Genomic DNA, 17,183 nt, shown 5'->3' with positions numbered 1-17,183 from the left:
ATTGGTAATAGGTGAAAGGTTGTATTGGATGATCTTTTAGGTCTTTTCCAACCTTTGTGATTCTGTGAGTCTATTATTATTATTATTATTATTATTATTATTATTATTATTATTATTATTAACAAATGCATGCATCTGCTGCTGGAAGTTTCTCAGTTACAAATTAAAAACAAAAACATTCATACAAATATAAGACTTCTGAGGAAACAAACAAATCTAGCCCATTAGTCCATTGAGATGAATGAATAATGAAACAAAGTTCTGTAACATGAAGAATTTGCTTTATGAAGTAAATAAGGACTTACAGTTTCACATGTAAGACATCTGGTTTCATTTGTTAACGTTCCCTGAAAGATTTCATGAACCCATGTTGGGTCTGGTGGGCTGTTATTTTCATTTTCAATATTGCCATTGGGTAAGCGACCATTTTGCTTCTCTTGTTTTCTCTCCTCTTGTAAGATATCCGCAATTGTATTTAGTAGGTAGTTTAAGAACTCATGTGCATCCTGCTGCATGTAGTTATCAAAAAGCTCTATAAGATTTAAAAAAAAGAAAGAAACAGGATATTTTTAAAATGAATTAGTGCTACACTACTTTGTTATAAGTCTGTTTTTTTTTAAATGAAAATTTCAAAGTCTTTTTTTTCAGGTTTGAATCACTTGTGACAAAACATCATCAAAATTAGGACTTCATTTATTCAGCCAACAATGCTGGGGGAGTGGAGAAAGACTAAGTTTACATTCATGTAAATAGCTGAGGAGAATTACCAGAGAAGTGGGCTATTCTGCAAGAAAACTTGGCCATTATTGTGCAACTGAAACACTGGTGTACATACAGTGCTGCCTGAAATTGTATAGCTTGCCTTGAACCATACTCCAGAAGCCTGTCCATAAGGACTTGGATCCCCAAACAGGGGTATTCTACTTCTGACAAGCTTAAAACAATGCCTTGGATGATAAAGGGCATTTCAAATGGCATTAGACATTGATATTTTCACAAATGAACTCTGAACAGGAAATATTTCAGTGGTTTATATGTTCTATCACATGATTAACACAAACAACAAATGTTCAAAGCATTCCTTTGCTTATTTTCACTTCTAGGGTATTAAGTTCATTATTGCGCTGTCAAAAGTGCATTGCCATCAGAACCAGAAATACAAGTAAGATGAACTTAAAGACACTGATATAAGTAACTATTACTTTCCTCCAATCTCGTTGGGTAAGGCAGTACTTGTAGGAGCCATGTCAAACTAGCCTAAATATCTAGCCAAGGCAAGAACAGACCTCAATTTAGGTCTTCATGTTATAAACAGATTAGTCTTTGAAGTTCTGAAAACCTGCTTTTGGAAATTGGTGTATAATAGAAGTATGCACAAACAGTGGTTTGTTGGCATTTCTAAGCATAATTGCCATAGGGTTCACTCAGTTGACAGCAAATAGTGTCACTGGCACATACTTGCAATGTGTAGTAATGCTACAGATTGAAGTTAAACTCTCCTTCTTACAAGTCTGTTCTCTTGTTTATGTTCATGCTGGTATCACCCTGAAAACATAAGGTGATATTTCAATAGACTTCAATAAATTGAGACGTCATCTGCTTCAGTAAATCCTTATTTACAGGACTAAGAAAAAATAAATCAAGTTCAGTGCCCTTAGTTAACAGTTACTTTTCCCTTCCTGACCAGGGGTTCTTAACAAGATTTATCTGCCAATTTGAAAAGCATTATATACAATGGGCTAATATCACAATGTCATTTTAGCAATTGCTCCAATTGCCAAAAACTATAACTTCCAACTTCCTTTTAGTGCAAGAATATACTAAGAGACAGGCCTTCACCAGAGGGATAGTTTATAGTTTCCAGAACTGGAAAGATGAACATAAATTCTCAGTGAAGTTTAAGTTTACAAGTGCACACAGGGACTACATCATAGCTTTGCCATCATTCTCTTGATTGCTTCCAGAAGTAAACTTCAAATTGAAATGAATAAAAACCTGAAAACTAGCAAATTAGAGAGAAGGTGATGCTGATCTGTATCATCTGGAAAGCTGCAATGAAGCAGACAAGCATATGAATTAAGTAGCTCATTTAATGAACATCTACAACACTATTTTTGAGAAGGAAAAGTTCAACCCTGAATCTAACCAACAACAAAATCTTTATTTAATCAAGTACATCAAGGCTGCAAGTCTCTCGAGGTTAAACACTCCAGAGATTCTTCACCATGCCACATCACAGATCTCTTAGGGATATCTGCTCAGTCGGTAAATTAACAAGTACAACACATTGTTCATTTTATGATTAGAAGAAATTTAAGCAAACATGACAGTACACCTTTGTCTGACTTCAAGCCAGTAGCTGCTTCCCAGCCAGTTAGGCTTCAAGATGTATGTTGGATTCAGACTTAGGAAACAAAGACTGAATAGCAGCATTGTAACGTGGAATACATAAAGATTATGAAGATTATTCAGTCAGATTGCCCTGGTACAGCTAGAACTGGAACAGAATTTAGGCTGGCACTGCATACCTATCTGATACTTTCTTCAATTAACTCTTCTCTAAAGTTCAAAATAGTATACTTTTACAATAAGCAAATAATAGCATATATGATGTCCATGTTATCACTGCTCAAAAACAAAATAACCCAGAAAAGGTGAGAGTATCACCATCATCAAGAGACAAGAAAAGCCAACAAGAGGTGAACTTTCACATCTGATCTCTTTATAGAACATTTTCCAATTGCCTTCTCCTGCTTAGAATTTTAGTGTCATTAAATAACTGAACGTTACAAACAACTTTACTAAAAGAAAAAGTAACGGTTCCTGTGATCTACTTTCTTCTTTCCATTTGAACCATTCTCTCCATTTGTTGTAGTTAGTTAACATTCATTGATTAAATAGTGAAAGAATAATCAATTATTTCTACAAATGCATCAAAAAACAAAGACATCCAAGTACACTCACTGAAGAACTGAATGAGTTTCCTATTGTGCACAGGTCAGATAAAAATCTCTTTTTGTTGGATAAGAAATATAAATCGTTAAAAATCTCTGGAAACATCCCAAATTCTAAGATATTTATTACATTAAAAAGTTAGATAAAAACAGTTACTGATTTTAAAATGCATTCATTATTTAAAAAGTAGATCAAGCTAAGTAATGCAAAAAAACCCTAAGAACTTAAACATATATAGGATTTTAAGACAGATTATGGCAAGGACATCTGTATGTGCATTCCATACAGTCAATTTGGCAGACAGATCACTACATTCAAAGCATAATAACCTTTTAAGAACAAAATAAAAGCTTCAGAGTGAATTCTGATTATGACAATACATTTTTTAGACAAAACTAGCATGCAATTTCAGAAGCAAACACTGACAAACGACTCAGTTATACACAAAGAGAAATGATGATTCTTTCTGGGCAGCTCCAAGGTTACATTCTTACTCCAGGGTTACCTCTTCTCTACGCTACAGCACAAGGAACATTTTTCATCCATAATATGTAGATATGCCACTACTTCAACTTCAGAACTAAGTCATACTTGCTATATTACACAAGAAAAAAAAGAAGTTACCATTTTCTTTTCGTAATCTTGTTATAAATTTCTTGGGAGGTATAACTCCAACCTTTTTCTTTTGGGTGGCTATACTGTGGAAGAGGTCAGCTAAGCATGTAAGGAGATTCTCTTTTTTTCTTGGCTGACTCTTGTATGCTAAGACTTTGTCTCGAAATGGACGGCAAAAATAAAGTGCCTGAAGAACTGAATTGCAGTAGCATGTGTTCCCAAACTATAAAATAAGAGAGAGAGTTATTAGTTTGTATTATTGTAGGGAAGTAACACCTAATCCAAAGCACAAAAAAAATTCATGGACAAATTTTCTGTTAGTCATTTCTTCTTTACTTAGATAAACACAGATTAAAAACTATGTTGTATGCAACTACCAAAAAAAAAAAAAACCAACCCAAAAAGTGAATTTGATCAACACTATAATTTTATCTTCCTGTAAATTTATTAACAGAATTATGCATTAACTTGGCTCAAAACAAATTCCACCAGTTTCACAGCTCCCCAGGTAAAAATAGCTATCCATTTATCACATCCATTCATCTAGCCACGAGAGTACAGAATAAGTATAGTATGACTTTGTACTGTGAGAAGAGACTTTCTCAGACACCTCAGAAATTGGTTTCTCCAAATCTTATTAGCTGTGATCAATGTCAGAAATAACTGCGTTAAGCTGCTCTTATGTTTTCAGTTCTCATTTTAGGTGACAGAACTGCCTTTCTGGAGCTTTCTTAAAACAGTGAATCGTGCCTTATTGAGAAGGTGTAGCTATGTCAGAGGTAGTAGCCTCAAATGGAGACCAGAAGGAAAAGAACTGACAATTTAAACATGGGCATTTTTAATGAGGTAGGCCATTGAATTGAAATGGTGCAAACAAAGACAGCTCTAAGAGCACCCACAATTCCTTTTGTGTCAGAACACTGCACAATCCTTTACCCCAGCGTCCTTCCAGGTCTCAGGCACAGCTTCCCTCGAGTCCTGCCATCACTGATGCTGTCTCTAACCCATCCCAATGTGACAAATTTCCCCATCACTTCTGTGAAGGCAACATGAATTGTCAGTGGAGAGTCGCTCTCATTTTATACAGCCCTCCTGCTGTAAAACCCATTATCTAACACAAAGTGACAAAATTCTTTATAAGGCTGTCAGCAAGTAATCTAACCTTTCAGCAGCAGTCGCTCAGACAGCAAATTGAAGCACATACCCACCACACACCTCCTCTAGCATATAAAAATAATGTTCTTATTTATGTTTTATATGAAATATTAGCAAATAGAGGCTAGATGAAACTATAAGAATCAATTGTGAAGGGGAGAGCTTTAAGAACAGGTTCTATCAACAGAGAAAAAGGATGAAAGGCTTCACATATTTGGAGTAACAGGAAAGCACTTGTCTGCCAGTTCAGTGACAAATAAGAGCACTATGCAATTTAATCAGAAAGCTAGCAAGGAAATCGTTTATACTAAAAAACAAAAAAGAAGAAGAAATAAGAAATACAGCTTACAGAGCATCCAAAATGAACTGAAATAAATTAATAAAAAGATAGCAAGAATAATTAATAAAAAGACAGACATGGCCCTTTTAATGAGTCTGTTTCCTTCTTCCTTATAGATCCCCTTTGTATACTGAAAGGCTGTTATCGGGTCTTCATTTCTCAGATTATTTTTATGGCTCTCCTCTGGATGCACCCCAACAGCTCCACGTCTCTCCTGTACTGAGGACTCCACATCTGGATGCAGTGCTCAAGGTGAGGCGTCACCAGAGCAGAGCAGAGGGGCAGGATCACTCTCTCACCCCGCTGGCCACACTGCTTTGCATGCAGCCCAGGATGTGGCTACCTTTCTGGGCTGTGAAGGCACATTGGTGTCTCACATCCAGTCTGCAATACACCAGCACTCTGAATTCTGCACTCAATCCTTTCATCTCCCAGCTTGCATCGATAGCAACAGCTGATACAACCCAGGTGCACTCAGCTTTCCTGAATGTCATGAGGTTCTCCTGGGCCCACTGCTCCAGGCTGCCTGGGTCTCTCTGGATGGCTGGAAGTGCTGCCTGCTTTTCAGACACTTCTCCCTCACACTCCTGTGTGCCAGACAATGTGTCCCCACTGCCCTCTGTCCTAACAATATTGCCCAGTGCCATCAACCTGTCCTCTCTGCACCTTAGAGGGCCCTGAACTGGATGCAGTATTCCAGCTACAGCCTCACCAAAGTAGATGAGGAGGGTCTTGATTTCCTGGCTGTGCTCTGCCTAATAAAGCCAAGAATACTAATGGCCTTCTGTGCACACTGCTGGCTCATGTTCATCTCGGTGTCCACCAAGAACTCCAGACCCTTTTCAAGAGTGTCACTTTCCAGCTGGGAGCCCCCAGCACATCCTGGTGCCTGGAAAAGGACCTTGCACAAAGCCTCCATGAGGTTCCCATCAGGCCCTCTACAGCCCTGTTGAAGTTCCTCTGGATGGCAACATGGCTCTCTAACAAGTCAGCATTTCCCTCAGTTTTATGTTATCTGTGCATTTACTGAGGGCTCACTCTATCCCATCATCCAGATGGGTAACAAAGACATTAAACACACCTGGATCCAGAATCAATCCCTGGGGTATTCTGCTGTTTACTGGCCTCCAACTAGACTTTGCACCACTGACCACTACCCTCTGAACCCAGACACTCTGTCAGTTCTAAATCCACCTCACCATCTGCTCATCCAGTCCATACTTCAGCCATACTTCTCTTTGAAGACAAACAATGCACTATTTCAACTTCCATGAGAATGGAAAAAATGACTAAGTTACGACAGCTGAGCTGCATCTAAATCAGCTTATCAGTAAGAATGTTTAACGACTGTACAGCATAGACGAGGATTTTAGTCTCCTAAACCACATCAGTACTGACAACCTAGAGGCAGAGAAACATGTTGTAGCAGCAGGACAGAATGAAATCAGAATCATAAAACTTCGCAGGTTGGAAAAGACTTTAAAGATAATTGAATCCAACCACAACCTGACCATAGTACCCTAACTAACAACCCTCATGTCCCTGAGCACCACATCCAAATGATTTTTAAACACACCCAGGGGTGGTGACTCAACCACCTCCCTGGGCAGCCCATTCCAGTGCTTAACTACCCTTTCTGTAAAGAAGTGTTTCCTGACATCCAACCTAAACTTACCCTGGTGCAACTTGAGGCCATTTCCCCTCATCCTGACACCTGTGAGAAGAGATCAACTCTGCTCTCACTGTAAGAGACTCCTCTTGCCCAGACTAAACAGCCCCAGTTCCTTCAATCTCTCCTCATAGGACATATTCTCCAAGCCCTTCACAAACCTTACAAGTAATTAGTTTCATTACAAAAATCAAGACAACAGATCATGTTAAATCAACCTTTTTTTTGTATGTACTTTCAAAGTATCCCCAAATAAAATATGTAATAATTAATTTCAGACAGAATCATACAATTTCTAACAAGATACATTTTCCATGGTTAACACCAGAAATTAAATTCTGAATTACTCCTGAAAACTAATCATCAAATTGAACCATTCCATATGATTTTCCACACTTGATTTTCCCTTCAGGCTCAGTATTTTTTAACATCTCAATAAAAATGGCAGATGTGAAGACTTAATATCACCAACACTTTCACAGATGTTTTCCTGTACTGTACCCACTTCAGTTGGCATATTACTGACTACAAGCCACATATTCTAAATAGCTTTTTGTTTTTCAACAGCCATAGTTTAATTGCAAGAAAGTGGTTTCATAACTACCCTGTAATAAATAAAACGAAATAAACGATTAGCCCAATTTCAACTATTATTTCATTGAGATATTTTAACAAATATGCTGAGTGTTTAAATACATTTCAAAATGCACATTCAGTGACTGTACTGTTCAGCTTTTTAACTGTTCACAAAGTGGCAATCTTGCGATTTAACCAATGCAGTCACAGCATTTCAAAGCAAAAGAATTATGAACTGAAACTTACATTGACCAATCCAAAGTAGTGTTCATTGACGGGAAACTGTTCTGGACCAATCTCTTTCTCCAAAGCTGAGGCATTGGCGCCCTAGGAAATCAAAAGCAGTAAATTATTAATGTTGCAACTATGCACACAGTGAGTTTAACTAGCTACACACACACACAAACAATTACTGGTCGCAGCTGTAGACCTTGTTAACACCAAACCTGTAACTTCAGATCTCAGATTGTAAGACTCAGGCTTTGCTGAACTTAGGCATGAGGAAGCAATCACTCTAGTCAGGACATAGAAAACAAAAATAAATTGGAGAGAATGGATGAAACATCTCTTCTACCTGTAGCCTGAAGGGCGGAGGCAGTGGAGTTTGTGATCCAATTCATCAATCATACACAGCAATTTAACTAAACAAGTTTAATTAGCCTGTTTCTTAATCCAAAAGCAAGCACACGGGCAAGATAATATTAGCCACGAATGCAGGAAAACCAGTCCTTTGAGTTCTGTTCTTTCAGGATGTTTAGATTGGCCACAAAACCATGCCACACAGATTTGAAAGCAGACAGGTCACCCAGCAAGTCTTCTGTGCCATGACATAATGCTTACAATAAGAGCATCTAGCACCCTTTCACCACCAGAAAGTCATTTAAATATCATCCAAAATGCCCTAGAGATACAGGTTTCTAGATATGTTCTGTAATTCACACACTATGCAACATATCTCATAAAAGCTGCCCAGGGAGGTGGTGGAGTTGCCGTCCCTGGCAGTGTTCGGGAGGCATCTGGATGAGGAGCTATGAGATATGGTTTAGTGGCTTGTGGTAGCAATGGTGATGGGAAGAGGGTTGGACTGGATGATCTTGTAGGTCCTTCCCAGGACATCTTTCTGCAGGTCTTACACTAACTGCTGTTAGTGAAAATCAAACATATCTAGTCCTATATAATGTTGCACACAACATCTCTCTGTCTCTCTCTATATACGTATATACACACCCCGTATCAAACTAACACATGAGCATGTTCCAGTGTAAAGTTAGGCCTAAGTAAATAAACTACACAGCCCAGAATCTTAAAAACAGGTGTGACTCCTTCCCAATGAGTTTTCTCATTATTCAGGGCTATTTCATTCAAGGTTCAGACATTCCCATGGTTTCAGAGGATGACATTACTAATTTCAATGCAGTTGTTTATGAATGTTTTATCAGTACAAACCAGCACGGATGTTTTAAACCAATACAAAACCCCGCAAGCTACTCAGACTTCCGTCTACAGCTCCTTTTTGTCTGTCAGAAAGGATGTTATTCCTTCCCACAGATAAATAATTTATACTGTGCACAGTGTGTTAGTTGCAGAGGCAGGACATAGTATGATATGTATAATAGTTGCTCCTGCAGCAGGAGCTTGAAATTATGTTAAACCGCATGTCCACATCCGACATGTAACTACTTTATTATCTAAGTATCAACTATTTTATTATCTAAGTATCCCTTCCTCTGCGAGGTTTCTTGGGAACTATCATGGTAAGCACTATCAGCCCCAGCTGATCCTCCCATTATGCAAATACAGACGTAGAGGGGAAGTACTGTGCTATCAACTATTACAGTATCATAAGATTTGTTGGACAAGAAGAGGAATAAAGCACAAGACAAGTCATACCTTGTTACACCATGAAAGACTGGAGTTGGGATCAGGATATTTCATTCAAACACATCTGTGGCAGAGTATAAAAGCTCCTCCTCTGCCATCTAACTGGGACACAGGAAGATCCCCACTACTTTTTGGGCCACACTGAGAAACCCATTAAATAGATACTCAGTCTCCCTCAGAGATGGTGGATGAGAGAGATGCTCCCACAGAGCAGCTTAGCTTTGACATTGTGCAGATGAGGGATGAGAAGACCAACTTGACTTAGTACACCCCAGGGTTGGCTTCCCCATGTGAGCCCAGAAGTGGGAACAAACAGAATCACAGCGTGGTTGGGATTGAAGTGGCCTCTGGGTCCACCTGACTCAAGCCCTGCTCCAGCAGGGATACCCACAACAGGGTGCCCAGGGCCACATCCAGGTGGCTTTGAAAGACCCTTCAAACCACTCAAACTGCTACTGCCCTATATACACCTATGCATCACCAAACACTGCTTCACATCACCTGCCTTCCAACAGTGACAGTTATACAGGCATACAGAACACTACACACAGCATGGCTTTATAGTGAAAGCTTCAGCAAGTAAGGCATGTAAGAACATGATACGAAATCTTAAGGTGTATCTACCTTGGCATCCTACAGTTTAGCACTAGAACAGATATTAACACCAAAACTTAACTATCTTCATCTGAATCAGACCATTTATAGCACTTGTTAAAAGATCACAAGGATAAAAAACACCATTATGTAGTTGATGTTTAAAAATACCAAAATACTGATTGTGACCTATTAAACTCGGAGATTATTTCTATGTAGGACAAACAACAACAAACACCTAAGGAGCCAATTACATTATGAAACAGACTTCAAGTTCTGTGTGTACTTGCTGATAATTGCAAAGATAAACTGTGCTACATCGCTATGAAGGCACTGTCAAAAGCTGCCCACCTCGCAGAAGCGACAGTGCTGATAACTATTCTTTTCAGATTTATTATTGCCTTCTCTCCCTGCCTCAGTGGTCTCGCTACTGAGGCACCATACATAGAATTACTACTCCTGAGACCAAGTAATGACTCAAAGATGCAAACAAATGTATGGTAAATGGATGGTAGAATCAGATCAGAAGCATATACATCTCACCTGAGCTTGAAATAACATAAAGGCACCTAAGACTTTTGATGGAAAAAAATAAATAAAAATACCCTATGTGACAATACTGCCTAAAAACAAGTCAGCAAGCAAGCAAACAGCACTGCTTTTAAATGTCCTGCCTAGTTGTTATCATCCAATCTAGTAGACAGCATTTCTCTTATACTGGCTTGACTCATAACCAGCCTAACATGCTTTGAAGATTACACTGGTGTTAGTCCTACCAGAGGGGGTGCTGATCTATCCCTTCCCACATTAAAAATCAGGTGGGTCATCTTTCCAGCAGTTTGCTGTTAGTCCTTTTAATCTTTATCTTACTGAGCCGCAAGTTTCCTTAGTAAAATAATAATAATAATAGTTTTAAAAAGAAATTTCCTAAAACAAAACTTGTATTTGCCAAAGTTCTCCCCTATGAGGACAGGCTGAGGGAGCTGGGCTTGTTCAGCCTGGAGAAGAGAAGGTTGCGGGGTGACCTCATTGCAGCCTTTCAATACCTGAAGGGAACTTACTCCCAGGAGGGGAGTAAACTCTTTGAAAGGGCTGACAATAGCAGGACACAGGGAAATGGTTTTAAGTTAAAAGAGAGAAGATTTAGGTTGGATGTTAGGGGGAAGCTCTTCACTAGGAGAGTGGTTAGGCCCTGGAACAGGCTGCCCAGGGAGGGTGGTGGATGCCCCGTCCTTGAGGTGTTCAAGGCCAGGTTGGACGGGGCCCTGGGCAACCTGATCTAGTAAAGGTGTATGTTTGTGTGGCCCTGCCAGGCAGGGGGTTGGAAACTACATGATCCTTGAGGTCCCTTCCAATCCGGGTGTGATTCTGTAGCTGTCTTTCTCCCTTAACACATGCTAGAACCTCCCCTGCAGTGCCCTCCACCTTCCCAAGGCACAGCACAGACTGAAGGTGTCTGACAGAATGAGCCATGTTACATACACAGATATAAGCCAAATTTCTCAAACATTACTCAAAGAAAAACGCATCGTAGTGACTGAAGGGCATTAAAAGTAAGAAATTCAGTATCCAGGAATAACGTTTTCCTCAACAAGAAGAAAACATCACAGGCATAAAATTAATTTACTTACAATTTGTAGAACTTAAAATGGGAGTACAAGCACTCGTTTCTAATAGAGATTTCACTTTCCCCCCAGAAGTATTTGAAGATGGTTAATGGTTTAAGTTAAAAGGAGGGAAGATTTAGGTTGGTGTTAGGGGGAAGTTCTTTACTAGGAGAGTGGTTAGGTCCTGGAACAGGGCTGCCCAGGGAGGTTGTGGATGCCCCGTCCTTGTGTGTTCAAGGCCAGGTTGGACAGGGCTCTGGGCAACCTGATCTAGTAAATGTGTATGTTGGTGGCCCTGCCAGGCAGGGGGGGTTGGAACTACATGATCCTTGAGGTCCCTTCCAACCCGGGTCATTCTGTGATTCTGTGAAGATATTTCCTTGTCTGTACCACAACTGAAGGCATTCCATTCAGAATTCCACAGCCCATATTAGTGCACTGAGACTGATGGAATCTTCCATGAAAGATGAAATACAAAACTCCGCTCTTCAAATCACATTCTATTAGGATACGCAAACCTGTATTTTGCCATGTACTTACATAAAGAAGGCTTAAAAGCAAACAGTGGAGCTATATTAAATCAGTTTAAATCTGTTATTTCAAGCGCAACCAAAATGGAAAAGCATTTCTTAGAATATCGTTTCTGGCCCAGGAAGAAGTGAAATAAGCTGAGTGGGCTTCAGTGACGCTCAGTGTTCATTTACCTGCAAAACAGTACACCTTAGTAAGGCACATCTTCATAATCTAGTTTGGATCGTCTCAATTCACACTATTGAAATACATGTAGTGCTATTTTTCTTCACTAATTGGCTTAAGATAGAGTCCTATGTTCTCTGATCACATGTAGCTAAGAGGGAATGTTTTCCTAGTGAGCATAAATCAAAACATACCTGCACAGGCAAAGATGACAACAGCACAGCACAGAATTACCTTCACATTGGCTATATCTACTACACCAACCTTTCTGAGCCCCACTGAGCACAGACATTGTATTTTCATTCAAAGCAGCCAGACAGAGTCACACTTCTTCTGTTCTGAACACTAAAGGCAAAGATAAATTACTCACAAATACGAACCTGAGACTCAATGAATCAGGGCTCTATACTTGGTCTTCCACTGTATAGATCTTTAAAACACAGAAAGATGTAATTCATCTCAAGCTGCTACCACATGCAAAATGGCCCACAAAAAAAATTGCCATTTCATTAAAAACAAATGCTGCTTATTCTCACAAACTCACTCAAACTTCTTGAAATCATGATAAATTATAACAGTGCTCTTCAGCTTTGGTATATTTATATTGATACATGATTTTGATGTACTAATGCACTAAATCATTATGATTATATGCTATATGGTATATTATATGCTACATCTGGTATTCCATTGTTTCTCTGTGCTTAGAACCTGATAAATGAATGTTCACATGTAAGTCAAATGACAAAGGCACATTTATATGACTGAAATTATGTAAGTAATAAGCCAACTAAGTAGTTCCATGCTGCAGCAAATAGAGCTTTGCAGCTACACGGCTTCAGAGCTTTGTTCTTTCATGTCTTGTATTTCACATTTGTTTTATATGAATTTTTAGTTACATTTAGAGTCAAATGTATCTGAAGTAATTGGTGCTTTTTAAGCAGTGTCCCAAACTCAGCATTTTAAACTGCAAATGTGTAGCTTTATTTTTCTTATTACAATATTGCAACACGTTGCATCTACAAAAAAGATGATGACAAATGCCACAATTGTGGCTTCACTCTTAGTGTCATAATCATTATGAAAAACTCTCCCTATTGCAGCTCCAATGAGTGAATCTCCCTGCAGTGGTACAGGCTCTTGAACTAACTGTCTAACACAGACTTCTCCAAAACTGAGTGTGCTTGCAACAGAATCATGAAACCAGAACACATGCCAGAGCACTGCAGTCCACTGATCAAGGCAGATTCAGGTCACCGTGCCAAAGTGAAATGGAGCAGCTGAGACACAGCACATGCTCCTTCTTGCCAGCCTGCTACATAAGCAAAGTCAGACAGCTGCTGACAATAGCAGGAACAGGGGAAATGGTTTAAGTTAAAAGAGGGGGAGATTTAGGTTGGATGTTAGGGGGAAGTTTCTTCACTAGGAGAGTGGTTAGGCCCTGGAACAGGCTGCCCAGGGAGGTTGTGGATGCCCCGTCCTTGGAGCGTTCCAGGACCAGGTTGGACGGGGCCCTGGGCAACCTGATCTAGTAAAGGGTGTATGTTTGGTGGCCCTGCCAGGCAGGGGGGTTGGAACTGCATGATCCTTGAGGTCCCTTCCAGCCCAGGTCATTCTGTGATTCCTGTAAAGGAACACCACAACGCTGCTTTTCCCTGTGTCAGCTCTCTCACTCTCTTGCTTTCTTTTCTGTCACCTCCTCACTCTGAAGCAATGTTTTTCCTTGCTGCAACTCTCAATTATCACTCCTTTGAGCTTGAGTCTTCCTTATGCCTTCCTGCAGAATCTGTAAAAATTGATAACTGATTACTGTTTAAGCATTACAATTTGTGCTTGAGAAGAGAGCGCAAACAAAAGGAGAGTGAGTACATAACAGCTATTTCCATCTGACTGCAAACCCAGACAAACACCAATTTACACTTAGTACAGATTTCACAATTAGGTTTGAGAAACCTACTGTAAACAAACAGTTCCTTGAGCAGTAATAAAGCCCATACGTGCACACCTGTCTCAAAGTTCACTATAAACGCTGCCTGCAATTAAGTGTTTAATAAAGCCTCTCCACTGTGACATCTGTGGCAGGTTGCACTGCTGCCTTCCCTAAGCTGGGCGCTCCGTCTGTTTCCGCTCAAGAGCCTCCATCCCCACTTGCTTGTATTAACATTAGCAACTACAAGACCTCTTCACTCTCATCACAGAATCACAGAATTATCAAGGTTGGAAAAGACCTAGAAGATCATCTAGTCCAACCATTACAATACTTCCCAGCTAATCATATTCCTCAACATAACATCCAAACGTTTCTTGAACACTCCCATGGTCGGTGATTCCACCCTCCCTGGGCAGTGCATTCCAATGCCTGACTACCCTTTCCGAGAATAATAATTCCTAATGTCCAGCCTGAATCTCCCTGGCGCAGCTTTAAACCATTCCTAGTTCTATCACTAATAACACGAGAGAAGAGCAACCCCCAGCTCACTACAAACCTCCCTTCAGGAGTTATAGAGAGCTATAAGGTCTCCTCTGAGCCTCCTCTTCTCCAGGCTGAACAATCCCAGCTCTCTCAGCCGCTCCTCAAATGTGACTGAAACTGGCAGGAGGGTGTATGAAACTGGCCCTGTGTATGAGATGCTAAACTGGATGACAGAGAACAATTAAACAAATGCCTGAAACACTAAGCAAAAGATTTTCACATCTAATGCCACAGCTGACGGATTAGCATCACATTTAAATTTCACTATGGTTTTTCAGGTTGTGCTAACATCATCAACCAGTTACTACAAGAAACACTGAAAAACAAGCAACAGCTCTACTATCATAACTTCCTTCTGTACGTCTGAGATGGACACGTCCATAGCTTTTAACCTATGTAGGCTGTTTCTATCCTCTCTACTCCAGCCACTAGAAGGCCTTCCTATGACTGCTAAGCATTTGCTGGACTTTAGACAGCAGAAGCAAAGTCAGAAGCACGATATTCAGCCTTAATTTTACACGAGTATAGCTTGGGGCACATCCTTGTTGCAGGTTGCATGGATTACTTTACCACTTCCCAACCATGCATACAACCTGCTAGCATTCAGACAACTAAGTCTTGGATCTCAACAACACAGGAATGGCGATACAGTGAAAAGAAATCCAAAGAACCCTGAAGGGGTAGAACAGGAAGAGCTTCAGTACCACTGATACAAGCACTGGAGTATAGATGCAGAATTACTATGTTTACTATGACTTTCTCAATGTTTAAAAGATCTGCCTGACCATAACCACATTGCTCTCAACAATTCCTATGTAAATATCAAGTACCTCTCCAAGCTACCTCCACTGAAACAGCCAATTCCTATATTAAGTACAGCTAAACTTTTACAGGGGGTATCCTGAGCCATCTGTCCTCACTCACGCAGTACCATTAAAGCTTAAGCGCCAGAAAAGGCACAGGAAAAATGTCATGTTTGGAGTCTATCCACCGCAGTGAACACAACTAGTCAAAGAACACCTCACTTGACTAACAACCACACACACAGCAAATCTTCAACTAGATGCTTGAGTGACCAATACCTACAGCTTTCACACTGTTTTAAGAGTAGTGAGGTCCCATACTGGGTATAAATCAAGGGACTGGAGCTGAGTCTATGATGACAGAACATCCAGCAGGCAGCTGTGGGTAAAGGCTCAAGGATCACTGCGTCCTAGCTCAAGGATCAATCACAGCCTAGTCTGAAATGTAACTGCATGAGAGAATTAAAACTGCTGGTCCTTCATCCGGCCATACAAAGACCTCGATGTACGGCTCCTGCGTTCCAGGAATCGGACCCTTGGAGTTCAGATGAGAAGCTGTCATCTCCCACGCTGCACATAGCGCTGCTCCAGCCGGTGGGCGGCCACCTGAGCCACCTCCACAGGCGTTCACTCCCAATTCTCTCAGCCCACCTCTGAAACACCCGCTGGAGACATTGAAAGTCTCTCTGCGGTAAGGTTGATGAAAATGATAATAAATTAGCGTCCAGATCGCACCCATCAGCATTTTTCATCGCTCCAAACCATGGGGACGTTATAACGCCAATCCAGCACACCAGAGCTCTGCTCTGCTCTGCCCAACCCACCGGCTGCAGCCTCCCAAAGCCGATTAACTGTGTTCGCCCCCGCTCCCCACCCACGGAACGCGGCTCTGTCCCACCGCCCGCCCCTCACAGACCCCTCCTCGCGGTCCTGCCCCGCACTCCCTCAATTCACTCACTCACCATGGTACAGATGGAGGCGATTTTTCTGACAGTCATTAGGATTTCCATCCGCCCAGCGCCATCTTCCGCCCAATCACAGCACGGAGCGGGGCCGGGCCGGGCCGGGCCGATAGGGGGTAGGAGGGGATGGGGAGGGCAGAGAGCACCGCCCCCAACCAGCGCCCACCGCGAGGCTCCCGCGGCGCTACGGGCCCCTCAATGGCCGCACGAACGGCTGACGGCCGGCTCCACACACAGCCCGGCCCGCCCCGCCTCACGCCGGGCCCTCGCGCCGCCGGGTCAGCGGCCGCCTCCCGCCCCTCCAACCGGCCCCGCCCCAGAGCCGGCTCCCGCCGAGCCGGGCACGCATGCGCGGGGCGGGGTTCGGCCGCCTGGGGTGTAGGCGTCGCGCCTCGGAGTGCGGCGCTTCATGGGGTGTAGGGGCTTTGTATGGGTGTATTTCCGTCCCTCTGTGTTTTAGTTTCTCCTGCACTGTCTCTAGATTAACGGCTCCGAGGTCTCAGTGAGTCTGGGGCTGCCTGCCCCGGCCATTTCAAGAATAAGGTTGACCTGTGGAGCCGATCCAGGTGTCTGCTTAGGGATGAGATGAATCATCTCCTCCGTGTGTTTCTTCATCTGCGGGCTGCAGCGGCAATCTGCATGAGTCGTTCAAGATGTTTATGTCTACATTAGCCGTGTTCCACCCTGCCTTTTTTCATATATGGGAGCATGGAGCAGACTGAGATGCATTACAGTTCATAATGCATAAGACAATCCTGCCCCTCTACTCTGCCCTGGTGAGGCCGCATCTGGAATATTGTGTCCAGTTCTGGGCTCCCCAGTACAAAAAAGACAGGGATCTCTTGGAAAGAGTCCAG

General features: G+C 41.6%; 1 protein-coding gene across 6 annotated transcripts in view; it reads right to left on the bottom strand.

Moving 5' to 3' along the window:
- Positions 1-16,635, bottom strand: part of USP12 (ubiquitin specific peptidase 12) — a 35,959-nt gene extending 19,324 nt beyond the window's left edge. For 4 of the 6 annotated variants that reach the window (XM_032442155.1, XM_032442156.1, XM_032442153.1 and 1 more), the window contains exons 1-2: positions 3,580-3,688; positions 306-532 (exon numbers count right to left, since the gene is read on the bottom strand). In XM_032442155.1, coding sequence (XP_032298046.1) covers positions 306-515 — 210 coding nt within the window. In that variant the 5' untranslated portion in view covers positions 516-532; positions 3,580-3,688. Of the gene's footprint in view, positions 1-305; positions 533-1,458; positions 1,546-3,579; positions 3,794-7,556; positions 7,638-16,326 lie in introns of those variants that run through there. The other 2 variants (XM_032442157.1, XM_015852043.2) reach the window with 2 other exon arrangements.
- Between the last annotated feature and the right edge of the window lie 548 nt (positions 16,636-17,183).

Source organism: Coturnix japonica, chromosome 1, assembly GCF_001577835.2.
Source record: "Coturnix japonica isolate 7356 chromosome 1, Coturnix japonica 2.1, whole genome shotgun sequence".
Lineage (NCBI taxonomy): Eukaryota > Metazoa > Chordata > Aves > Galliformes > Phasianidae > Coturnix > Coturnix japonica.
This window is presented reverse-complemented; position numbering and strand designations above follow the sequence as displayed.